Source organism: Lynx canadensis, chromosome C1 (genome assembly GCF_007474595.2).
Source record: "Lynx canadensis isolate LIC74 chromosome C1, mLynCan4.pri.v2, whole genome shotgun sequence".
Classification (NCBI taxonomy): domain Eukaryota; kingdom Metazoa; phylum Chordata; class Mammalia; order Carnivora; family Felidae; genus Lynx; species Lynx canadensis.
In genome coordinates, this window is record NC_044310.1 from 287,102 (window position 1) to 311,894 (window position 24,793).

The 24,793-nt window shown below is 57.7% G+C and overlaps 1 protein-coding gene across 1 annotated transcript; it reads left to right on the plus strand.

Moving 5' to 3' along the window:
- The first annotated feature begins 248 nt into the window (after window positions 1-248).
- TTLL10 (tubulin tyrosine ligase like 10) lies at window positions 249-20,120 on the plus strand. Its single transcript, XM_032594355.1, has 15 exons — window positions 249-353; window positions 3,448-3,515; window positions 6,083-6,435; window positions 7,104-7,184; window positions 7,283-7,418; window positions 7,548-7,666; window positions 7,841-7,970; window positions 8,734-8,805; window positions 9,262-9,347; window positions 9,664-9,835; window positions 10,533-10,704; window positions 11,317-11,457; window positions 18,169-18,285; window positions 18,614-18,707; window positions 19,024-20,120. Exons 1-15 carry the CDS (start codon window positions 249-251, stop codon window positions 19,398-19,400), a joined length of 2,223 nt encoding a protein of 740 aa, XP_032450246.1. The 3' UTR covers window positions 19,401-20,120.
- The last annotated feature ends 4,673 nt before the right edge of the window (window positions 20,121-24,793 follow it).

A 24,793-nucleotide genomic window follows, 5' to 3' on the forward strand; every position in this document is an offset into this window, starting at 1 on the left:
ACCCGCCCAGGCCCAGGGCCCTCGTGTCCCCCACAGGGCACGGGCCGTGCAGGACTTCCCCAGCCTCCAGACCCCAGACCCAGACCGGGGAGCCCTCTGACCCCTCAGGGGGTCAAAATGGATACACAGCCATAATGGATTATCGGTGTAATAAAGGGTGAGAGGTGCGGAGGTGACTGGCTTCTGTGCATCTCGGGTCCACGGGTGGACGGGGCCGTCAGGGTCTGCGAGCAGGCGAGGCAGACGTCATGCCGTTGGCACTGCCGTGGGGCCAGAAGAACCCCCGGGGGCTGCAGCCAGCTAGCCCCCTGGAGTCCCACCTAGAGCCCTCACCACCCCCCAACCCGTGCCAGGCCGGGGGGTCCTGAGGAGGACAAGACTGAAACAGCCCCAGACCCCCAAACCTCCAGCGCGGAGCAGAGAAGGGCACCCGTGGCCAGTAGTGCACCCAGACACCTCCCTGGGCCACACTGTCCCCCACCCCAGGCAGCACGAGGGGCGGGGCGGGGGGGTACAAGCTACCTTTGCTTCCCTTCGTGGGCCTAAGCTCAGGACCCCACCAGGTCCCCACAGGCCCATCTCGGAGGCTTGGGCAGTCAGTCAAGGAGTGGCTTCCAGGTGCCAGACCATCAACATGGGGTTGAATCGGGGCAGGCCGCCCTTAATCTTCAGCTGCTCTCAGGCCCCCACCCTGCTCCCCACTGCTCCCCTGTGAGAAGTCCTCTGAGGGGGACATCATGGAGATGTCCTCTGTCCAGAGCTATCCCCAAAACCAAACTTCTGGATGCTAATCCCACCCTCAGTCTCACGGCTGCCCCCCCGCCAAAGCCCCTTCTTCCCCCCTGAGAATTCCAAGTAGGTCCTGGGGTCTGCACATTGCTCAAGTGCTCTGCAGGCTGAGTCAGGAAGAGGGGACCTCTGGGGGCTCTGGGGGAGGCCCCTCCCTGCTCCTTCCTCCTCTCCACCCCCCACTTCCCTCCTTCCATCACCAAGTCTCTCCTGAGCACCTGTGGCCAACTTGCACCGTTCTAGACGCCGGGGAGGGGAGGAACGTCCCTGAGAGGGGGTAGCAGGTGCGAGGAGGCTGGGGAGCAGGACACGTCGACTACGAGGGCTGTCAGTGTTGAAGCCAGAGCAATCAAGAAGGTGGTGGTTGGGGTGGGGGTGGGTAAAGCCGGCCCAGGAAGGCCTCTGGGGTCAGATGACCAAGTGGGGACCATGCAGACACCCACGGGAACCAAGCAGAGGTTCCGGAGGCTGCATGGAGTCCGACAGGAGGACTTTGGCCCAGCGTCCAGCCAGCACAGCCTGGCCCCAGACAAGGCGCCAACTGCCCACCTACCGCCTGGGCTCTTCCCCACTTTCCCTGGCCCCAGAGGTAGGGCTGGGCCACTGCCTCCTGCCCCCAGCACACCCCCCAGCTCAGAGGCCCCCAGCTGCCCACCTGCCCCCTCGGGGATGGCAGGTTAATGATCCTCCTGCCCTGCTCCGGGCTGCAGAGGCACAGTGACGCGCCCAGCCCCAGGCCATTACCACCGTGGGAAAGGCTGGGGCGGCACCCACACCATCCAGTTTGTCGGGTTATGAGGCAAGGTTTTGCAGTTTGAGCTCTTGTGTCAGTGCAGGCAAGGGGCCACCTTCCCAGAGCCCGCAGGGACCCAGGGTGGTGGGCTGGCCCTCCAAGGGGTAAACTGGGGAGGGGCGCACTGGTTCCTGAGGGAAGACAAGTACGGGGGCTCTGTGCTCAGGCCAAGGGAAAGACCAGGGCCCCACTCCCCCACACCCTCTGCTGCCCCGGGAAGGCCCAGGCTGGCGGCCACTAGCCCTAATCACTCAGGTCAAGGGTTTAGCTGCAGGAGCTCTCTGCCCTCCAGGCTGACCCACGGCCACCTTGGGGCAGAAAGTCTCAGACCACAGTCCAGCAGGACTGACCCCTGAAAGTCCCCAGTACCAGCACAGGCAGGCGAGGAGCCTGGGAGTGCACCAGCGTCGGCGTGGGGTCAGGGAAGCCTCTCCACAGGGGGGGGTTGTCCACAGGACACCCAAAGTAAGGAGCGGTTTAAAGGGTATATTAACCTCCAAGGGCCACGAACTGGGGGGCTTGAAGCAACAGAAATGCACTCCGTCCCAGCTCAGGAGGCCAGAGGTCAGAAATCAAGGTGGGGGGTGGGGGCACTCCTTCCCGAGTCTCCAGGGGAGGGTCCGTCCTGCCTCCTCCGGCCTCTGGTGGCTCCAGGCGTCCCTGGGCTGGTGGCCACACCACTCCAGCCTCTGTCCCCCATCTTCACGTGACTTCTCCTGGGTCTCCTCTCTCTGCCTCCCTCTTGTGAGGACGCTGGCCATCGGATTTAGGACCCACCAGATAATCCAGGAGGATCTCATCTCAAGACCCTCAATCACATCTGCAAATACCCTTTTTCCAAGTAAGGTCACATCTGCAGGTTCTGGGGCTTCGGACATGGACACATTTGGGGGGACACCATCCAGCCCTGCAAGAAGCAAGTGAAGGCACCCTAAGCAGAGACGCCCTTGACCCACACAAGACCCTGGAGGGTGGCGAGGCCACGTGGCTGGACGGTGGACACCACATGAGAGGCTGTGGTAAGCGGAGATGAAACAGAGCACGTAAAACAGGGAACGCGAAAACCTTTACGGGGTCGGGTCTGGGGTTCCAGGCGTGGGTTTTGGGGTCTTCAGAAGGCTCAGGGACGATCGCGTGAAGGATGCAAGGCCCGTGTGGGGACTGTGCACATAAGGCCCCTGCTCCAGCCACAGCCCCACCCCACCTCCCACCAAAGCCCCCCCCCCCCACTAGCTCCCCGTGGAGCCTGGCCTCCTGCCCCTCCCACCTGCTTGCCTCTGGGCCACTGGGTGGCTGTTGCCCAGAGACGGTTGCCAGGCCACCACTGTTGTTTCCCCGGCAGAGGGCTTACACCACCTTGTTGGGCAGGTAAGAGGGACAGGCGGGCCACTGGCACAGGTCCTCGCTGAGTGTGAGGGCTGGGGCCACCATCCCATGTCCCCTACCCACCTGGCTGCCAAGGACCCTGTGGGTTCTCTCAGTTCTCTCTGTCAAGAGCAGAAGGGACATGAAGGAGGGTGGGGAGAGGGGCGTCCTGGCTGAGATGAGCCCCCTCTGCAGAGGGCCCACCCCCCCAGCACCACAGCGTGAGGGTCACAAACCCCCAGGCCGGGCCAAGAGGAGCCTGTCTCCTGGGGGGGAAGGGGTGGCTCCTCAGGACGAGCCCCTTTGCCCAGGGGCCGTTTGCTTCCTTGGGCCAATTCCCCACAGGGCGTCCTCCCAGACAGCCCGCCCCCAGCCGGGAGGCACCAGCCCATCAAACAATGTCAGCACCTCCCGAGCAACCCACGATGACACGTGTGTCTGGGGAGAAGACGCGCGGCAGGACACTGACGTCTTCTCGTTTCCTTGAACATTTCCTCCAGGTTCGCCAGGGCCTGCCTTCCATCCTCTACCGGGGTGCCGCTTCCTGCCAGTCTTTTTACCTGACCAGGTAAAAAGTTTATTTCAAAATTTACTCTAAAGTCGAGCTTTCACCTGCCCCGGGCTTCTGCAGGCCACACGTGATGTGGGGGCCATCCTCTGCTGTGGGGGGCTCCCATCCTGCGAGTCTTGTGATAAATGCGTTCCGTGAACGTCTTTGAGCATAAAGCTTTGCATCTGTATTTAGAATGACACTCTGACAAGTGCAGGCACTAGAGAGAAGGCTCGCGGGGCCAGGAGGTCTGACATGCACACCTCCCACCCCCACCCGTTACGCCCCTGCCAGCCACAGACGTCACACGTCCCCGCCTGTGTGCACACCGGTGGGCCTTTTTTTCTTTTTTCTCTCTTAACCTTTGTTAATTTGAATGACAAGAAATGAAGATTCACGGCTTATTTCTTTGTGAATGTAATAAACACAGGTTTTCCCACCATCAGTAGAGCAACCCTATGAACGCTTTCATAAGCCAAGATGCTGTAAAGCAAAGAGGCGTATGGGAAAAAATGCTAGCGCGTCCAGACCCAAAAAATAACCTTTCTTAGGCTTTTCTGATACCTTAGGGTACATCTTGCTAATGGACGCACAACATAAGTTGAGATAAAGCCCAGATCCTCACAGACACAGCTCAGAGCTCTGGGTCTGTACATGGGGTGCTGAGGGCGGTTCCCAGGAAGGAGCTGGGCGGGCCGGCCAGCTGTCCGCTGCCTCTGTAAGGGCACACTGCAAAACAAACCGCTGAACGCTATTTTCTCTTTTCGCCTTTGTCCGTAAAGGCAAAGAGCCTCTTCGGACTTCTTTCAGTTAGCAAAAGCAGGTACCACTGTGGGTCCCGCTAAGTTAAAAGTGAAGCGGTCTAACTCGAACTTGCAGAAAGCCAGGGCGGAGGGGGATCCCGCACAGAGTTAGGAAAGCCAGGTGGAGGTTACTTCTGCAGAGCGCGCCCACGCTGCCAAGCCTCCAAATCCGCTGCGGAAGTTCCCCGTCCACTCTGGGCGGTGGAAGGCGCGGCTTGCACACGCTCTGCTCCCTCCGGAGCCGACCACCGCCCCGTGGTGCACTTGCTTCTCTTCCGGCCGTTCTCTAGTCGTGCCCAAATGTCGCCACGTCCTCCTCGCCATTACCACCGCTAGCCCACGTTGACACATGTCACGTGTATAATAAGCCCTCTGTCTTCGCAGCAGCCCCATCAGGCTGCTGTCCCTGCCAGCCCACTTTACGGGCGAAGAAAGAGAGGCACAGAGAGATTAGGCGAACTGCTGAGGAACTTCCCTGTGGGGAAATGTCCGGAACTTCTCTGACCATGCTCCTCCAGGGGCCCTGGATGTACCCCCTCTGACCCTTCTGCCTCTCAGGGCTCCTGGCAGTCCGGTGCCGGGTGCCCCACAGATGCCAGCTTAACTCCATTTTCCTCCCACTCTCATGTCTGTGTCTTCCTGGACAGTTTCCTTGCCCTGAATTTCCAACCCTTCTGTTGCATTTTTATTTCCACGAGCTCTTTCGTAGTCTGGACCCCTTGTTCTGGTGGCATCCAGCCCTCTTTCAGGGGCGACGACTCTCCCGTTCACAACCCAGCACATTCCAGGGGTTGCCTTCCTTCAACTCCCGGTCATCTGTTTCTCCCCACCTCTTCCACTTCCTGTGCGCACGTGCGTGACTGTGCGCGTGGCGCTCCCACTCACACCTGGGGGGCCTCCCTCAGATGCCTGTTGACCCCATGGCCACTCACTCAAGCCGCTGAGGGACGGTATTGGACATGAGTACCTTTGGAGGAGGTCATCCCAGCAGGACTCCTGGGACTTGCTGCTGGGTTCCCGGAACACATGGGAGGGGGCTGGGGTGCACGCACCCACATGCTCGCGTTCTCCCTGTTTTCGGCAGGCTTGTATCGCCCCAGCCATGCCGGACCAGGTCCAGCCCCCACACTCAGCACCCTCCAAGGAACCCTCCCATTCTGGGTGGGCCACGGCTGGGGCAAGGGGCTCTGGGCCATCCGCACGTGCTCAGCCCACCCCTCAGCAGAGGTGTGAGGCTCCCCCCAACCCCAGCCCACCTCCCATAATCGTGTTGACAGCTATTCAGTTTGTTCCTCTCCTCTCCTAAGGGGGGACTAAAGTATTTCTTGGGTGACCAGCTGGTGTGTTTGCAGAGTGACTGTCCTCTCTGGATAGTGACCTGCCGACACCTGATTTGTCCTTCTCTGTCCTGCCAACTCCACAGTGTGCTTGCCTCCCCACTGCTTGTCTTTTTCAATCCTTTCCAAAGTCTTCACCCCCCCAAGCAGCCCCCAAACCGGGACGGACCCATCAAAGAATAGCTAAAATTCCCTGAAATGGCCCCAAGTTGGCCACAAGGGAAAGGGCACTCAAAAGGGGGCGTTGTCTCGGGACAGGGCCCAGAGCAGCCGTGAAGATGCTGCCAGGCACCTCACTGCCCAGTCCCACTTCAGACACACGTGCCACCCTCAGCTCCGAGGGGGCACCCGCTTGGGGCCAGGGTGCCCCTCCAGACCCCCCGAGACCTGACAGCCGGCACCACCGAGGCCAAGCACGGCAATGCCAGACACATGGTCCCTGCAGGGAAAGCCTCGCCTGGAATAAACAGGATGCCGAGATGACCCTGCCTCCACAGGGCACCAGGCCCCGCGGTCACCGCAGAGACAGGAGCCAGCCGCAAGCAGAGGCCCAAGTCCAGGACCCCGGGAGGCATCGCTCCCTGAGGCTAGGACCGAGGACTGCCCAAAGGGCCCACAGAGGGGTGGGGGTGGTGTCTTCCCAGAGCTGCCCCCGCCCTTGTGCTCCCACACCTGCAGCCCGCAGCCGCACCCGCTTCATCTATCATCGGGGACCACCCACTAGGACCCACGTCAGCAGGAAGAGGGGCAAGTGGTCCAGGATTGCAGGGGTCCGGCGGAGCCACACTCGGGTGCCAGGTGAATGCAGCCCTGGGCCTGTCCAGTGCCTCCCTGGGGACAGGCACCCCATCCCCAGGGAAGGCATTCCCATCAGGGGACCACATACAGCCATTCACTGGGAGGGGGGCCAGGAGAAGGCCAGGCACTGGGTGTGGGGTCTGCGCCAGCTGAGCAGGAGAGAGGACAGCAGAGCCGGGGTCGGAACAGGCACAGAGAGGGGACACAGCAGCGCTCCACAGTCTGGAGGCACCACCACGAGGGGCAGCCGTAGCAGGCACTGCCCCTGCCTGGCCCAGAACCCAGCCACTGTCCAGGACATGCCTGGGCCCATCTCCCCTGCCTGACATGGGTCACCCATGACATCATTGATACACATTGTGACCCCCACTCTCCTGGGCATGTGCCTGCACCACGTCTCCCCCCAGCTGCAGCCTCACAGCCTAGCTCTCCCCTGCACGGAGCCCCCAGCCTGTTGGTAAGCAGGGACCCTGCCCTCTCCAAGGCCGGCCCTGGCTGGTGATGACTCTCCCCTCTTGCCCAAGATAGGCTCAGGCCCACTGGTCAGGACTGAGATGGGCCCAGGCGGCCGGGGGTACTGCCCAGGGGCTACTAGAAATGGGCAGGATGGCCAGATTCACCGTGGGCACCTCCCCCAGCCACCCCCTCGGACCCCGCCCCGTTCATAGGCTGGGCCCACAAAAGACCGATGGGGAGCAGCCAAGAGGAGCAGCCCCTGAACCTGCCAAGCCAGTCGGGCCAAGACGCAGGTGGGCTTGGGGCAGGGGCAGGGCCAGGGGACGGGAGCCCTCCAGCCAGGCCAGAGCCTCTGACACCCCGCCCCCCCCCCCCCATCACCTGCCCATAGACCTCCTGGACGCTGCTGACACCGCCAGGCCTCAGGCCTCTCTCCTGGACAGGCGGCTGCCAGAGGGGGAGAGGCAGCTGCGCGGCAGTGGGCAAGGGCCCTACTTCTACATCGGAGGCACCAACGGGGCCTCCATGTGAGTGGGGGCCTCAGGCTGGGCCCTGCTCCACTGCCCTCAGGGCCCCACGTCCCCTCCGCTGGCACACCTGCCCACCCCCAGGCTCCCAAGGCCCCCGCGGCCACCGCTGCCCCTGTGCCTCCACAGAATCAGCTCCTACTGCAAGGGCAAGGGCTGGCAGCGCATTGAGGACAGCCGGCGGGAGGACTACAAGCTGAAGTGGTGCGAGGTCAAGTGCAGAGACAGCTACTACAGCTTCCGGGAAGGTAGCAGGGGAGGGGCCGTGGGATCTGGCACAGCCTGCAAGAGCCCCCCCGGGGCCAGAGCCGGGGGCCGGGTGGTGCCATTGCCCTCCACCCGGGGAGGTGGTGGCCACAGGGGCGGGGGGAGGCTGTGGTGGCCCCGCAGCCCCGCATGCCAGCCGGGCCTCCACCCGCCAGGCGAACAGCTGCTCTACCAGCTCCCCAACAACAAGCTCCTCACCACCAAGATCGGGCTGCTCAGTGCCCTGAGGGAGTACTCGAGGGTCGTGAGCAGGACCCACGAGACATCACCGTGTGCCCAGGCCAAGTAAGCCTGCCCCGGCCCTCTGGGACCCACCACCAACTCACCGCACACCCACGTGTCCTCCCCCGCCACACCCCGTCCCGCGAACCCACCGTCGCCCTCTGCTCAGCGGCACCACCATCCATCGGACGGACGTGCCAGCCGCTGGTCCTGAACACCCTCCGTGGGACCAGCCCGCTCCCCGTTCTGTCTGTTCACCTACATCCAAGCGCCCCCAAATACCTGCCGCCCACTCCATCTGCCCACCCCCCGGACCAGGCAGCGATCTGTGCACACACCCACCGCGGTCCACCCACCCTAATGCGTCCCCCAGAACCTCCCACACCACTGCCACCTGCTCCCCTCCCCCCGCCCACCACACAGCCCTGCCTGAGCCGCCGTGGGTCTTCATCCGACTACCGTCCGCTCATCTGCCTGCCCATCCAACCAGCCGTGCACCACCCGCCTCCCCCGTCCGCCCTCCACCAGGCAGGCAGCCTCCCCACTTACCTGGCCATCCGTGACCTCACCTCACATCTACGTGTCCAGCCGGCCACCTCCATCCTACCCAGTTCTGCCAACAAATCTAATCGATCGCCTCCAAGCATCTGTCTACCCACCGGACCACCTGCCCATCCACCCACCTACTTCCATCCAAAACCCATTTACCCAACCACCCACCTATCCACACCCACGCCTCCTCACCTCTCCAGACACCCATCCATCCATTCTCCACACACTACCGAGTGGCCGCTCAGCCCAGGCCCTGTGTCCCCCTGGGGTACAGATCCAGAAAGGACACAACCTCCGCCCTTGAGGAGCTCGCGTGGACCAGCCCAGGATGCTTTGGGCCACAGAGGTAGCAGCATTCAGCCCAGCTGGGAGGAGCCATTCTGCCCTAAATTGAAGGACGGCCTGGCGGTTACAGGGCACCCCAAGCCAGGGGAAGAGGTCTGGACTGGGCCGGGGTGCTCAGGGACCCATGCAGACCATTCACTGCGTGCTGGGCACTGTCCTAGCCTGGGGACACAGCTCTGAACTGTCCACTCACAATGCGTGAGGGGGCGCGGGGAACAGCAAGGAGGTGGGAGAGGGGCCAGGATGTGAGTGAGGCAGCCTGCAGCCCGTAGAGAAGCCAGGTGTGCAAGGACCCCGAAAAGAGTGCTCCTGGCAGAGGCAACCAGCCTTCCAGTGGACCTGTCCCTCCAGCTGCCCCCAGGTCAGACCCCTAGGAAGGCTGGCTTTTCTAGGCTGGCTAGTCTAGGGCGAGGGGACAGCCTTCCCTGTGTCTTCCCCACCCCCCCTGCTCCGCCAGAGCCCTGAAAATGGAAGAATTTTTCCCAGAGACCTACCGTCTGGACATCAGGGACGAGAGAGAGGCTTTCTTCACTCTCTTTGATGGTGAGAGGTCACTGGACGCCAGGCCCGCTCTGGGCAGAGAGGTTCAGGAACGGACCAAGGACCTGGCTCCATTAGGGCAGGGTCAGGCCTGGCGGAGTCGTGGCGGGGGCGTGGTCATGGGGAAGGGTGGAGCCAGGTAGGCGTGGTCTGGGCTGAGGCTGCCGCGATGGGTCAAGGTGAAGGGTCAAGGCCGGACCTTGTGGAGGCGGAGCCTGGTAGGGGGCGGGACCATGGCCGGGAGGGCGGTTGGGGGCGTGGCTGGGCGTGGTCAGAACGGGGCGGGGCCAGCCAGGAGCTCAGGTGGCTCTCCCCACAGAAAATCAGACGTGGATCTGCAAGCCCACGGCCTCCAACCAGGGCAAAGGCATCTTCCTGCTCAGGAACCAGGAGGAAGTCGCCGCCCTGCAAGTCAAGACCCAGAGCATCGAGGACGACCCCATCTACCGCAAGATGCCGTTCCGGGCGCCTCAGGCGCGGGTCGTGCAGAGGTGTTGGGCAAGGGCACCATAAAGGGCGTCGGTCAGGGTGGCGCTGACCCTGGGCCCCGCTGGTGCCTGGGAGCGCGGGCTTGGAAATGGAAAGCTGCGGTGCCCCCAGCTGGGCCTCTGTGTGGTCAGCAGAAGTGGGGGTGTCACATCTCGTCCGGGTTGATAGAGATGCCCACACACACACACACACACACAGGCTCCTGGACACGGGGCAGGGCAGAGAGGGCTCGGGCAGTTTGCTGCTGCAGGAAGGCCAGCCTCTGTTCTGTCCCCAGCCCAGCCAGCCGCGGCCTGCAGGCTGCAGCCAGAGGGACCACCCCTCCCCTGCTCCCTGGGCCCCTGGGCAGGGTCTTGACTCACAGCCTCACATGGGGAGGTGGATGGGTGGCAATGTGGCCTCACAAAGGTCCCTCTGGACCTCCACATCCACCAGGGTGGCTGCTGCCACAACTACGTTCTCCTGCCCCTTGGGCACCCCGGATCATGCAGCGGGCTGAGATTTAGGGGCCAGACCCTCCCTCCCAATTCCCTGACTTGTTCAGGCTCAGAAATGTCCCCTTAACGATGGACACTCACTCAGCCAGAAGAGAGGGCCCACAGATCACACCTGGGACAAGCGGTGCTGAGGAACTGGTCTGGGGGGCCAAGGGGACACAGGATAGGCCAGCCATGTGCTCAGCCCCCATGTGTCCCCCAGGTACATCCAGAACCCACTGCTACTGGATGGGAAGAAGTTTGACGTGCGTTCCTACCTGCTCATCGCCTGTGCCACGCCGTACATGGTCTTCTTTGGTCACGGCTATGCCCGCCTCACTCTCAGCCTTTATGACCCCCATTCCAGCGACCTCAGTGGCCACTTGACCAACCAGGTAAGGGCACCCCACAGATGAGGGCCCTCTCTGAAGCTTTGGGACAAGATCATTGCTTGGGACGCAGAGGAGAGTTCAGCTATAGGCGGAAGCTCAGACCCAGAGGTGGCAGGGGCCCGGAGGTGGCCCAGGCCTGGTGGTGATCCCGGGCTGCCCTGCTCGCAGTCGGCACCACCTCTCACCTTCAGCCAGGGAAGGGCATCCTGGTGAAATGACTGATGACTGACAGCCCTGCGTCCCTGACCCCCAGCTTGGTTCCCTCTAGGTGCGGATGGGGTGTGGGTAGGGGTAGGAAACGAGGTCTCTGAGGACCTCCGTGGAGAGATCCTGTAGGCAGAGGTCTCTACAGAAGGATCTTCATGAGAGGATCTAGGTGGGGGCCTTCCATGAGGATCTGTGGGAGACTTGACGGTTGAGAGGGTCTCACGGAAGAAAGTGCTGGGGAGGGTCTCAGCAGGCAGTGTCACCGCAGGGTGTCCTGGGGTGGTCAGGACCTCTGTGGACTCACTGGGTAGCTGGGTTAGCGTGAGGCTCTCTTTAGGGGCCTTCAGCAGGGGCAGGGCCTCTGGGTGTTCTGGAGTGGTGGGCTCCAGATGCTGCACTGCCCCCCAGTTCATGCAGAAGAAGAGCCCCCTGTACATGCTGCTCAAGGAGGACACGGTATGGAGCATGGACCACCTCAACCGCTACATCAACGACAAATTCCGGAAGACCAAGGGACTCCCTAGGGACTGGGTCTTTACTACCTTTACGGTCCGTGTGCTTCTTCCCGGTGCCAGCCTGTGGGGAGGGGGTAAGGGTCAAGACCCCTTAGGGTACATGAGGGGTAGGTGCAGGGCACAAGGTGCTCGGAAGTCCCTGAGGGCATGCACCTGCATGGAAGTGTGCCTCACGTGTGTCTACGTGTGTGCTGTGGGTGTGGAGGCTGGCCACTCGGAGGGGCTCCAGCTTCTCTCTGTCTCTTTCTCTTTCTCTCACTGTCGACAATTCACATGACATGAAGTTCACCATTTTAAAGTGTACACTTCCGTGGTTTTTAGCATATTCACAAAGTCGTGCAGTTATCACCACCCAATTCCTCAAAAAGAAACCCCATACCTACCATCAGACTCTCATCACCTCCCTCCAGTCCCTGGTACCCACTCATCTACTTTTGTCCCTATGGGTTTCCCTGTTCTGGGCATTTCATAATAATGGAGTCATACAATATGTGCCCGTACTTTATTCCTTTCTGTGACTCAACGCTATTTCATGGTAGGGACATACAATTTGCTTTGGTAAACATTTGTCACCTGATGGACATTTGGGCTGTTTCCACTTTCTGTCTATTTCGAGTAACGCTGCTGTAAATATTCATGTGCAAGTTTATGCATGAACATATTTTCAGTTCTCTTGGGTATATATCTAGAAATGTTATCGTGAGGTCATATGGTAACTTAGGTTTAACTTTCTGAGGAACTACCAAACTCTTTTCCACAGTGGCTGCGATATTTCACATTCCCACCAGCAATACATAAAGGTTACAATTTCTCCACATCCTTACCAACACCTGTTATTTTTTCTTTTTCTTTTTCTTTCTTAGTCATCCAGTGGGTGTGAAGTGGGGTCTCATTGTGGTTTTGATTGATGTTGAGCATCTTTTCGTATGCTTATTGGCCATTTGCAGGTCTGCTTTAGAAAAATTTCTATTCAGATCATTTGTCCATTCTTCTTTGTTAGGCTGTAAGAGCTTTTTATATATTCTGGATACTAGACCCTTATCAAATATGTGATTTGCAAATATTTCTCCTGTTCTTGTCTTTTCACTTTATTGATAATGTCCTTTTTCTTGCACAAAATGTTAGATTTTGATGAAGTCCAATTTGTCTATTTTTTTTTAATGTTCATTTGTTTTTGAGAGAGAGGGAGAGGGAGACACAGAATCTGAAGCAGGCTCCAGGCTCTGAGCTGTTAGCACAAAGCCCAACATGGGGCTCGAACTCACAAACCATGAGCTCATGACCTGAGCTGAAGTCGGACACTTAACAGACTGAGCCACCCAGGTGCCCCTAATTTGTTATTTTTAATTTGGTTATGCATGCCTTTGATGTCATATATAAGAATTCATTGCCAAATCCAAAGTCACAAAGATTTGTACCTGTGTGTTTTCTTCTAAAAGTTTTATCATTTAGCTCTCAGTTAGGTCACTGCTCCATTTTGAATTAACTTTTGTATGGTGTGAGGTAGGGGTTCAACTTTATTCTTTCGTGTGTGGATATCCAGCTTTCCCAGCACCACTGGTCAAAGAGACCATCCTTGGCACATTGTTGAAAATCAGTTGATCAGATATGTATGGGTTTATTTCTATTCAATTCTATTCCATTGGTGGGTGTGTCTGTCCTGATGCCGGTGCCACACTGTTTTGATTGCTGCCACTTCATTCATTCTATGAATGTGTTGCAATACACTACCTGGTTTTCATTTGTAGAAACACTCCTGCATTCCTGGCATAAATCACACCCAGACATGGTATATTATCCTTTAAGTACGCTGCTGGATTTAGTTCACTAGTACTTCATTGAGTATTTTTGTGTCTACACACATAAGCAATACTGGTCTGTAGCACTCTCTTGTATGTTTGTCTGGTTTCAGATGTATTTCTTTCTCTTCTATTTTTGGAAAGCTTGTGAAGGATTAGTGTAAATTCTTTAAATGTCTGGAATAACTCACCAGTGAAGTCACCTGGTCCTGGGCTTTTCTTTGTGGAAAGGTTTTTTATGACCAACTCAACTTTTACTTGTTATAGGCTATTCATATTTTCTGATTCTTACTGCATCAAGCTTGTTAGTTTGTCTTTCTAAGAGCTTGTCCATTTCTTTCAAGTTATCTAATTTGCTTGGAATACAACAGTTCATAGTGTTCTACAAACAATTATAATCCTTTTTATAATCATTTTCATCTCTGTGTAAGGTCTTTCTTTCTTGATTTTAGTAATTTGAGTCTTCTCTCCATTTTCTTGGCCAGTCTAACTAAGAGTTTATCAATTTGGTCCATCTTTTTAATGAACCAGCTTTGGGGTTCATTTATTTTTTTCTGTTGTTTTCTATTCTCTCTTCCATTTATAGTCACTCTGATCTTTATTTCCTTCCTTCTGTTTTTTTAAATGTTTATTTATTTTTGAGAGAGAGAGAGAGAGACAGAGACAGAGAGAGAGAGAGAGAGAGAAACAGCATGAGTGGGGGAGGGTCAGAAAGAGAGGGAGACACAGAACCTGAAGCAGGCTCCAGGCTCTGCGTTGTCGATACAGAGCCTGACACAGGGCTCGAACCCATGAACTGTGAGATCATGACCTGAGCTGAAGTTGGACACTTAACCGACTGAGCCACCCAGGTGCTCCTCCTTCTGCTTGTTTTGGATTTTTATCTTCTTTTTCTCGTTTATTAAGGTTGAAGAGATCTCAATCTTAAGGTTGACTTGAGATCTTTCTTCTGGTTTTATATAGGTGTTTACAGCCATAAATTTCCCTCTGAGCACTGATTTTACTGAATTTCATAAAATTTTGTATGTTCTATTTTCATTTCATCTGTTACTAAAGAGTGTGTTGTTTAATTTCCACATATTTGTGAATATTCCAATTTTCTTTCTCTTGTTGGTTTTTAATTTCATTCCATTGTTGTCAGAGAACATACTTTTATGATTTGAATCCTTTAATAATTCCTGGAACTTGCTATATGTCCTAACATACTGTCTACCCTGGAGAGTGTTCCATGTGCACTTGAGAAGAATGTACATTCTGCTGTTGTGGATGGAGTATTCTATAGACGTCTCCGGCAGGGTTACTTGGTTTGTAGTGTTGTTCAAGTCTTCCATCTACTTGTTCTTCTATCTAAATGTTCTATCCATCATTGAAAGTGGGGTATTCCAGTCTCCAACTATTATTATTGAATCGTCTGTTTTGCCCTTCAATTCTGTTTTTGCTCCATGTATGTTGAGGCTCTGTTGCTAGGTGTATGTATGTTTATAACTATTACATCATCTTGTTCTATCATTATACAGTGTCCTTTCCTTTCTCTGGTATCAATTTTTGTCTTAAAATCTATTTTCTCTGATATCAGTATAGCCATGTCAGCTCTCTGATACTGTTTGCATGATATATCTCTTTCCATCCTTTCACTTTCAACCTGTGTCTCTGAATCTAAAGTGAGTCTCTTATAAACAGTATATCAAGGGTTTTTTAATGCATTCTGCCAATCTCTCTAGTTTAATTGGAAAGTTTAATCCATTTACATTTGATATAATCACTGATAAGGTAGGATTTACATCTTATATTTTTATATTTATTTTTTATATGTCATATCTTTTTTGCTTCTCAATTCCTCCATTACTGCCTCATTTAGTGCTAAATACATATTTCCTAGTGTACAATTTCTAGTGTCATTTCTTTTACTATATATTTTTGAATTATCTTCTTTGTTGTTTCCCTGAAGATTAATATTAACATCTTAATTTATAACAATTTCGTTTGGATTAATACCAAGCTAATTTCAATAGTATTAAAAAAAAAACCTATTGTTCCTACATAGTTCTTTACATCCCTTGATGCTGTTATTCTCACAAATTACAGCTCTATATCTAGCAAAACTATTCTTCAAAAAACAAGATTTTATTTTTTTTTTCAACGTTTATTTATTTTTGGGACAGAGAGAGACAGAGCATGAACAGGGGAGGGGCAGAGAGAGAGGGAGACACAGAATCGGAAACAGGCTCCAGGCTCTGAGCCATCAGCCCAGAGCCTGACGCGGGGCTCGAACTCATGGACCGCGAGATCATGACCTGGCTGAAGTCGGACGCTTAACCGACTGCGCCACCCAGGCGCCCCAAAAAACAAGATTTTAAACACCAGAAGTTATCACTAGTAGAACTGCCCTATGGTCCTTCAGGCTGAAATGAAAGGACTCTAGACAGTAGCTTGACTTCACAAGAAATAAAGAGCACTCTCATAAAGGTAACTACATAGTTAAATGTAAAAGGCCATATTAATGTATTTTTTGGTAATTACTTTTTTTCTCTTATTTAAAAAACAACTAAATAAAGCAGTAATTCTAAATCTGTGTTGATGGGCACACATTAGCATTTGAATGTGTCATCCCACTGCCTTCTGGAATCCATGGTTTCTGATGAGAAGTTGGCTGTCAATCCTATTAAGCACCCTTGTGACTCATCACTTTTCTCTTGATTTCAATATTCTCTTTTTGTCTTTAGAAAGTTTGCTTATGGTATGGAGGGAGGATCTCTGAGTTTATCCGAACTGGAGCTCACTGACCTGCTTGAGTGTGTAGACTTTTTTTTTAAATCAAATTTGGGAAGTTTTTTTACCATTATTTCTTCAACTATTTTTCCTGCCTCATACTCCCTTCTCCTTCTGGGACTCCCGTTATGTGTGTTGGCTTGATGGCGTCCCACAAGTCTCTGTAGCTTTTTTTTTTTCATTCCCTTTTTTCTGTTCCTTGGACTAAATGATCTCAACTGACCTATCTTCAACCAACTCAAATCTACTGTTAAGCCCCTCTAGTGAATTTCATTTTTCAGTTACTATACTTTTAAACTCCCATATCTCTGTATGTTTCCTTTTATAATTTCTGTCTCTTCACTGATATGCTCTATTTGGTAAGACATCATTCTCATATTTTCCTTTAGTTCTTTCCAAGTGAGGTCTTTTGGTGGGGAGGGGGAAGCAGCAGAGAGATCACAACAAACAGCTACAATTCTTTGCAAGTCAGGTCCATTCTGCTACCTCCAGTACTGAGAATGCAGACTTTTTTCAAGGCTAGCACTGAGCTGGGAAGTGGAGGATAAAACCAGGTCAAGTTAAAATGCTACAAAGCTTGCTGTTCTTACCAAGATTCAAGATTTTTCTTTCCTGTGCAGTCCTCAGGTTGCTTCAAGCCTTTGGTTAATTTCCAGAGCTCTTAAAAAGTTGATTCTGATGATTTTCTTTGCCAGGTTTTTGTTTTGTTTTTTTTTTTTTTTTTTTGGTGGCTTCTATGGAGTGGCTTATTTTCAGATGTCCTTCCTCTGCCATTTTTGCTGATATCCTCCTTGCCTCCCTTGAACCCACTCCAGTGAGGCTTCTCTAGTGTGTCACTGAAATACTCATTGAAGTCGGCAGTGACCTCCTTGTTGCCAAACCCAGGGGTCAATTCCCAGTCCTTTTCTTCTCTCATCTGTCAGCCAGTTTGGACACAACTGCTCACCCCCTGGTGCTCTACCCCTATGGCTTCCAGGACTTCGCCTGCTCCCTCTTGGCCCCCTGTGCTGCTCCCCTGCCCCCCATCCTAACTATTGCTCTCTTGAGGTCCAGAGCCCTGCTTTTTATCTGCACCCATTGGGATGAAGTCTCCTAGCTCCACAATTAAACATCTGGCCCTGGTCCTTCTCCTGAGCCATAGATCCCAGGGCCTGTCCCACCCATCAGCAAGCTCCTAAATATCTCAGACTCCATGGTCCTCCTCTTCTCAACTGATGGGAACTCCATGGTCCTCCTCTTCTCAACTGATGGGGACTCCATCCTTCCAGAATCTCAGACCAAACCCTTAGGGATAACTATTTCCACAGCTCATAACCCATTCATAAACCAATCAAGTTAGCTCCACCTCAAAATGTGTTCAGAATCCAACCCACCACCTCTACCTGCCCAAGCCACCCGAATTATTCCAACAACTTCCTCATGGCTTCTCCATTTCTCTCAGCATAGCAGCCAGCAGATCCTATTAGGTCATGAATCAGTTGTGCCCCTCCTGTGCCCCGCCTTCCAACAGCTCTGATTCTAGCATGAAAGGTAACGTCTTCCCATGCCCCCACAATGTGACCGGCACCACTTGGGACTCATTTCCTGCTGCCCGCCCCCCAGCTTGCTCCAACCACAGCAGTCTCACTCTGTCCCCCCAACACCTCAGGCTCCCACTTACAGCTGTTCTTACCGCAAATTCCCCATGCCGTACCCCCAGACCCTGTGCTCAGTCCGCTCACTATCTCCTCAATGAGGCCCAACACACCATACCTCTTTTTACAGCCATCCCCCCAGAACCCCCGATCCCTAACACTGTTTCGTTTTCTTCATCAGCACTTATTGCTTGATGTGCTGCACAAAATATACAGTGATTCAGGTGCCACATTTGCCTCCTGTCGCCATTACTGTGAGTGATCTGCCCAAAGCTGTCCTCAGTCTTGAACCCCCGTACCTGCCATGCGGGAGGAGCTCCACATGTTTGCTGAAGGAGTAAACTAAGAGTGAATGAGTTTCTAGCTGTGAGTCTGTGACTCCGTATGCAAGTGTGGGCGGTGTGGCTGTGCAGGAAGGACACCTGGCGGGAGCACAGGTGAGGGCACAGACGGGAATGCAGGTGAGGGGTGTCTGCGGTCCCAGGCCTGGGAGATGTAAGCACGGGCGACATCCGGTCACCGCCTCCCTGCCCCCATCCACAGAAGCGGATGCAGCAGATCATGGCTCACTGCTTCCAGGCTGTCAAGTCCAAGCTGCAATGCAAGCTGGGCTACTTCGACCTCATTGGCTGTGACTTCTTGATCGACGAAAACTTCAAGGTACTGCCGAGGTTTCCCAGGGTGAATGGGGCTCGGTAGGCAGGTGGAAGGAGGCAGGGGCCTCTGTGTACACCCTGACCACCCAGGCAAGCCCGTGGGGTGGAGCCTACAGTCAGACTCCCCCACCCGCTGCCAAGATCCTGAAGTGGGGCAGCCCTCAAGGCCAGACCCTCAGACCCTCAGCGTCTTAGCTCCTTGGAAAATAGGAGGAGTGAGGCCACAGAAAAGAAGTGACGGGCCAGGATCACAAGACTAAAGGGGACCGGGGCTTCAGCCTCCTGTGGGCCAAGCGTTGGTGGGGAGGGACGCTAACCAGGGGTGCCTGCAGGTGTGGCTGCTGGAGATGAACTCCAACCCCGCCCTGCACACCAACTGTGAAGTCCTGAAGGAGGTGATCCCGGGCGTGGTCACGGAAACCCTGGGTGAGGCCCCCGTGCAGCCCGCAGAGCCCTCGAACCGGCTCCTCGCGGCTTGCCCCGCCTGGGATGCGCCACCCCACCGGCCCCCCAAATTCAGAAGCCCGCGCCCAGCTCTCGAACCTCCAGAGGGCCTGCGTGGAAACCTCACGCCCCACAGGAAAAAGGCGTCCGTGCCAGCCTCCCGACACGCCTCATCCCTGCCTGGGTCCCCCCCCCCACCACCCACCCCCCCCCCCCCCCCCCCGCCGGCACGACCTCAGCCCCGCCACCGCGAGGTCGGGGACCCTGAGCCCGCGCCCCGCTCCCCTCTCTCCCCCAGACCTGGCGCTCGAGACCTTCCAGAAGAGCCTGCGCGGCCAGAAGATGCTGCCTCTGCTGTCCCAGCGCCACTTCGTGCTCCTGCACGACGGCGAGGCCGACCTCTGGCCGCGCCCCGGGGGCTCCCGGGGCGCCCTGCGCCCCCCGCCCCCGCTCCGCGCCGCCCCGCGGCCAGGCGCGCGCACGCCCGCACCACCCCGGGGGCCCGGCGGCGCGCACGCGCGGCCCCGACCCCCGGGCCGCGGCCCCGACGGCGGCGCCCAGAGCCGGGAGCCCGGGGCCGAGCGGCCGCGAGAGGGAGCAGGGGGCCCGGCGCGGGAGCCGTCCCCGGGGCTGGCGGAGGAGGAGCGCAAGAGCGCGGGCCATCGCGGCTCCTAGCGGGCGGGCCAGCGGCGCCCTCTGGGACCTATAAAGGCTACTTTGTTACCGACGGCCCGTGCTGCGGGTCAGGTGGCCCCAGGCCTCCCCGACGCTCGCTCCCCAAGGCGCTCCCGTGGGGGCTTCTCTGCCGCATTGCTGGGCCCTGTGCTTGGAGGCCTAGGGTGGAGGGATGCGGGGGTGTTGTCCTACTGGAAGGGGGATGAGCTCCCCACAGCCTCCTTCCTGCTCTGCCCTGGGGGCGGGGGGCGGGGGGGGGCTGCCTCTGTCGCGGGGAAGCCCGCAGGTCCAGGGCTCCTCCACATCACCCTGTGTCCCTCACAGACCAGGACTTTCCCGAAGTCCCACAACCCGCATGAGCCCTACTGCCTGGCTCTGTGATCCCCAGGAAAGGATCCGGATCCCCAAGCAAAGGAGGGCTTGCTCAAAGCCGAGATCGTTCCACAGAGGCGGCCCCAAGGGGGCCTGTCCAGGCACAGCTCCTTTCTGGGCCAAGAAGGTACCCGGGCTCTGCCCTCTCCACCACCTCCACGGGCCCTAACTTCCCTGCAGGCCTGGAGCTGCAGAGGCCCAGAGGGCAAGGCCGTGGGGGGGGGGGGGGCACAGCCATGGCAGGACAGCCCTGAAGGACGTGCTGAGCCGGCACTGGCCCTACCCCGGCCGGTCCATGAATGGCCTCAGGTGTTCCCGTTGCCCATGGACCCAGACCTCAGGTTGGGGGCGGGGGGGGGGGAGGAGGGGGGGATTCAGGGCCTCTGATGTGTCCAAGCCCCCTACGACCACTAAGTGTCCAGGTCCAGCCGTAATCCCCTCTCCACCCCCGTCCCCCAGCCACTCGCACCCTCTCCAGTTCAGATCTCAGGGTCGGGGCAGCCCCACCCCGGCTTGCACACCTCCTCACTGCTCCCTCTCACGCACCCTGCCCTCACCTCTCCGTGGTTACCACCAAGTCCCAAAGGCCCTCCTCCTGACCCGCGGGGTCAGGGACTGCTGGAACCCATTCTCGCCTCTGCATTGGAGTGCTGGTGGGACCTGGGGTCAACAGGGGTCTGCGGGCCAGCCTCCGCTCCCGAGGAGGGCGGGTCCATTCCCAGGGAAGGGGAGCTACAGAACCACTAGAGGGCGCTGTACACCGCTGTGTCTCAGGCCAGGGAGCTGAGAAAAGCCAGCCCGGTCTGGCCAGTCACAGCCCACCCACCGCACCCTTGCTCTCCCAATGCACCCTGCCGCACCCCCTCATCTTGCTGCTGTGCCCTGGATTACAGGGTCCCCAGACAAAAGTCAAGAAGCACACACTTGTCCCCATGTGCCTGGGGTCCAGGAACCCTGACTCCCCCTCCCAGCTTGTCTGATGGTCACTCTGTGAGGAGCCAAGCTCAGCCTACTGCCTGCTGTGGCCCCAAGGCCGGGAGGCAAGAAAACCTGCCTCTGTGTGGCGGTGGGAGTGCAGTGGCCTCCTGGGTGGGCTGAGTACACCCAGGTCTTTGGGATCAGGGCCATGTCCCCTGCTAGCATCCAGGCCACCACACGGCACAGCCGTGTCACTTCAGAGTCCCTTCCTGATTCCCCCTGGGGCCTCTGTACCTCATGTCCCAGCTCACAGGCCTCTCCCACCCCTTCCTCGCATGAATGGCATCCGCCCTGCAAGCTCACAGGTCCTCTGCCCCCACATCGTGCTGTGGTTCTCCGCGTGGCCCGACAGTGCTATCCCAGAGCATTCCCACGCTCCTCAGCCGCCACACTGGGGCTGCCTCGCTTGTCAGCATGGCATTCAGAGTGACCTGAGGCCTCCGTGACATGCTTGCTTCCCTGGCCCTGAGTGGGGGCAAAGTGAAGGGAAGTGCACATTGGCAGAATGGCCTGCCCTGTGTGGACCGAGCCCCCTCCTCGGGCTTCCCCAAAGGCCTGACCCCCTGCTGCTCTGGGGTCCCTGGCACCCCCGCAAGAGCCCAAATGTCAATAAAGAGACTTTCTCAAGAACACTGCTATTTGTTCATCCCCCAGGAGTGACGGCCGTACTCCGCCCCCCATCTGGACCTTCCTCTGGCCCCAGCCAGCTCACGTTGGGCCCCGAAGTGCCCTTGCCGGCCCGAACTATACGGGCTGCCAGGGAGAGGGAGGCCTGAGTATCTGGAGGTCCCAGGTGCATCCGAATATTCAAAGCACATGATGGGCAGCAGGCACTACAGGGGCCCAGACCCCTGCAGAGGCTTGAGGGGCTGGCGGCGGCAGCATGGAAGGGATAGCGTACCCAGTGCCTGGGGCAGGGCTGCCCCACCATGGCTGGAGTCTGTAATTCAAGGTGAATATGGGCTCCTAAAAGCTGAGTGTCTATCTCTCCCCCACGCTGCCGTCCCCTAGGCCTCCACCTTCCCCCACACTCACTCCCTCCGTCTCCCTCTCTGCGCCTACAGGGATGAGTCCTGGGGCCCTGCTGGTGGGTGTGGAACCCCCACCACCCCTGCATCCTCCACCGGCTGAGCACCTTCCGTCAGCCGTGTGTCTATTTCAGCCAAAGATCCCATGGAGCCCCAAAGACTCAGCCCCCCCATACACCCCCCAAGCCCATCCCCCGTGCCCGCGTATACCCCCCAAGCCTGTCTCCATAGAATGTGTGTCTGGGAAAAAGGTCTGGAGCAGCCCTGGCCTGAATCAGCACCTCTGTTCCCAAAGCTTCCTGGAAACATGACGCATGAGTGTGAAGTGGCCATCTCTCCACTTCGGCCACAGGGCCACAGGGGTAGCCCCTCCAGGACCCAGTCCTTTTCTGACCTCGAACTCAACCCCACTGGAGGCAGCATGGCTTGCTCCCAAATGCTCAGGAAACCACGGCTGGGGGAGGAGGGAGGGAGAGTGATGGCCCCAGGTTCTGGTCAAAGCTCCTGGGTGGGCGTACCTGGCACCAGGGACCTTATCTTCTCAACAGGTGCACATCCCAGCAGCTGGGGGCAGCCAGGGACCCCCTGCCTCTGGATAGCTCCCTGCAGCTGCCCGAGGGCCGAGGCTGAGAGGGGCCAGTGTCCAGTTCCATCTCAGATGTGTCCCCACCCCTCTGTCTAGCTGAGTCCAGATCTTAGTAAAGGGCGAGGCAGGGGCCTTTTCCAGCAAGGGGAGGGGAGGGGACCAGGTAGGGAGCTGCTGTGGCCGGAAGCACTTCTGGGAACCAAGGGCGGCCTGCAGGCCCTTATCTGAGGTTGGAGAGACAATATGGACTGCTACCCCAGGGGGGAGGAGCTGCGGTTTTCCGGAACAGCTGGAGAGCTGCTCCTGTGGGTGGGGGTTTCCAGGGGAAGCAGTGAGGGGCCTGGAGCAGAGTCTCATAGTGGGGTTTCTCTCAGGGCTTGGTGGCCCAGAAGATCAGGCGATCTGGCAGGCTCTGCCGGTGGGCACATTCCTGTCCCCATCCCAGGAAGCTGGGCTGAGTGGGAGGGGGACAGGAGCCTGTCACCAGCCCCTTAGCTCAGCAGCAGCCCCCCACCCCTTTCCCCACGCCGCCCCGGGCACTTCCCCTCCCCCACTGCCCATCCACAGTTCCATCCCTAGAACTTGGATTTGCCCAGTCCTCTCCTACCTAAGCCCCCCGATGGTGGCTTCTGCACACCTATGCCCCGGGGTCTCTGCCTGCCCGTCCAGCCCCTGTGCCCCCAAGGCCCTGCACAGAACCTTTCACCAAAGAGTTGTCCTGTAAGCCGCAGAGACGGAGCCCTTCCGTATGCCCACTTCCTGCTCTGTCTTCTGAGCTGGGGTGTCTCAGGGCCAAGCGAGGCTTGCTGATTGACCATGGGGTTCTGGGGGCTCCAAGGAGGGAGGGGGGCAGGAGTGGGCAGATGGATCTGGGGTGAGAGACAGGGGATATCTGTGCGAGGGGCGGTGGGGGAGAGGTGGAGAGAAAGGGGCAAACCCAGCACCCACAAGCGTTCCTCTGGGCCCCCCCAAAGCCCTAAGATCTTCAGGGCCAGACCCCTCCTGCCCAGCCCCCAGGCCAGGCCTCACGCTCCCACCCTCTTGTGCTGCTGCTTGAATCCAGCACCCTCCCCATACTCCGCCTGGGCCTCGGAATCTCCCACCCTGCTCTGTGCCGCCCCCATGCTGACGTTGGGGCGCTGTTGCCTCACACAGTGGGGGGGGGGGGCCCACGCGGAGTTTCCATGCTGAGTCAGCGGCCAGAGAGGCCCCTCAGAACCTGTCAGTCAGGAAGGTCCATGACTGCAGACGACCTGAGTTCCCCCCCCCCCCACCACCCTCATGGGAACAGCTGAGCCGGGGCCGGGGGACCCTTTGCCCCAGGGCAGCCCGAACCAGCACCTCGGGAGGGTCTAGGACAGCCGTGAGCACCCCATGTACCCCACCTGTGGGGACGGGGCAGTCAGGTGACCCAAGTGACAAGAGCAAGCCCAGAGGAGAGCTAGCTTCCCGAAGCAGGGTGGGGGAGAGTTTGGCAGGGCAGGAGGCCTGGCTTGGAGACAGAACCGGAGGGGGGTGGGGGTGGGGGTGGCCAGCAGGTCCCAGAGAAGTCTGTAGAGGGCCTCCTGGGACACACCCGACTTGGCCAGCGCCGTACCTCCCGCTGTCCCCTGACATCTGGCCAGTGCCCCTGCATTCTCTCACTTATTAGCTAATTCACCTGGATCCTCACCTGGACTGGGGCTCCCGGGGAGTGCCCGGGGTCTGGGAGCCAGCAGGCACGGAGAGCATGAGTGTTTCCCATGTGAGTAAATCACGAAGGACTTGTCCACGCCCCTCCTTCCACGGGGAGGAGTGGGCTTCGCCATGCTGGGGTGCAGCGGGGTGGGGGTGATGCCCCCGGGCGTGATCCATGCAGATCTCTCCACCACCTTCTTGCCGTGAGCTGGGTGCACCTGGCCCACTGCCCCTCGGGTCTGAGTGGGGGTGAGGGCACTCTCCTGGGCAGCACGCAGGTAGGAAGGGGGTGTCAGGGAGCTGGAGCACTGGGACTCCGGGCAGGTGGCCAAATGCGCTGGCACCTGAAGGCGCTGCTGCTGAGACCAGCCTCCACTGGCCCGCCTGCCGCACCCTGGACAGTTGTGCCAAGGAACCCTTATCAGCCTCGCCCGGCAGCTCCTGCCAGGAGGCCCGGAGAAGGCTGCTCACCTCACTGGGTGGGGGCCTGGGACCACGCCCCGGAGGGAGAGGGATCTCAGCAGGTGGTAAAGGCAGGCCACAGGGCTTGGAGACGGGGAGGGGGCCAAAGGCAGGCCACTCCAGGGCTGCCCTCCCAACCACGAGGTGTGGGTGTAGAAACTGACCCCGCCCTGGACTCGGGCCGGAATGACAGAGACAGGCACCCCACAGAAGCCAGCAGGCTGTGTGACCGGCCCGGAGTCTGGAGCAGCAGTGGCCCAGAAACTGGACACAGAACCCGGCTGTCCCAA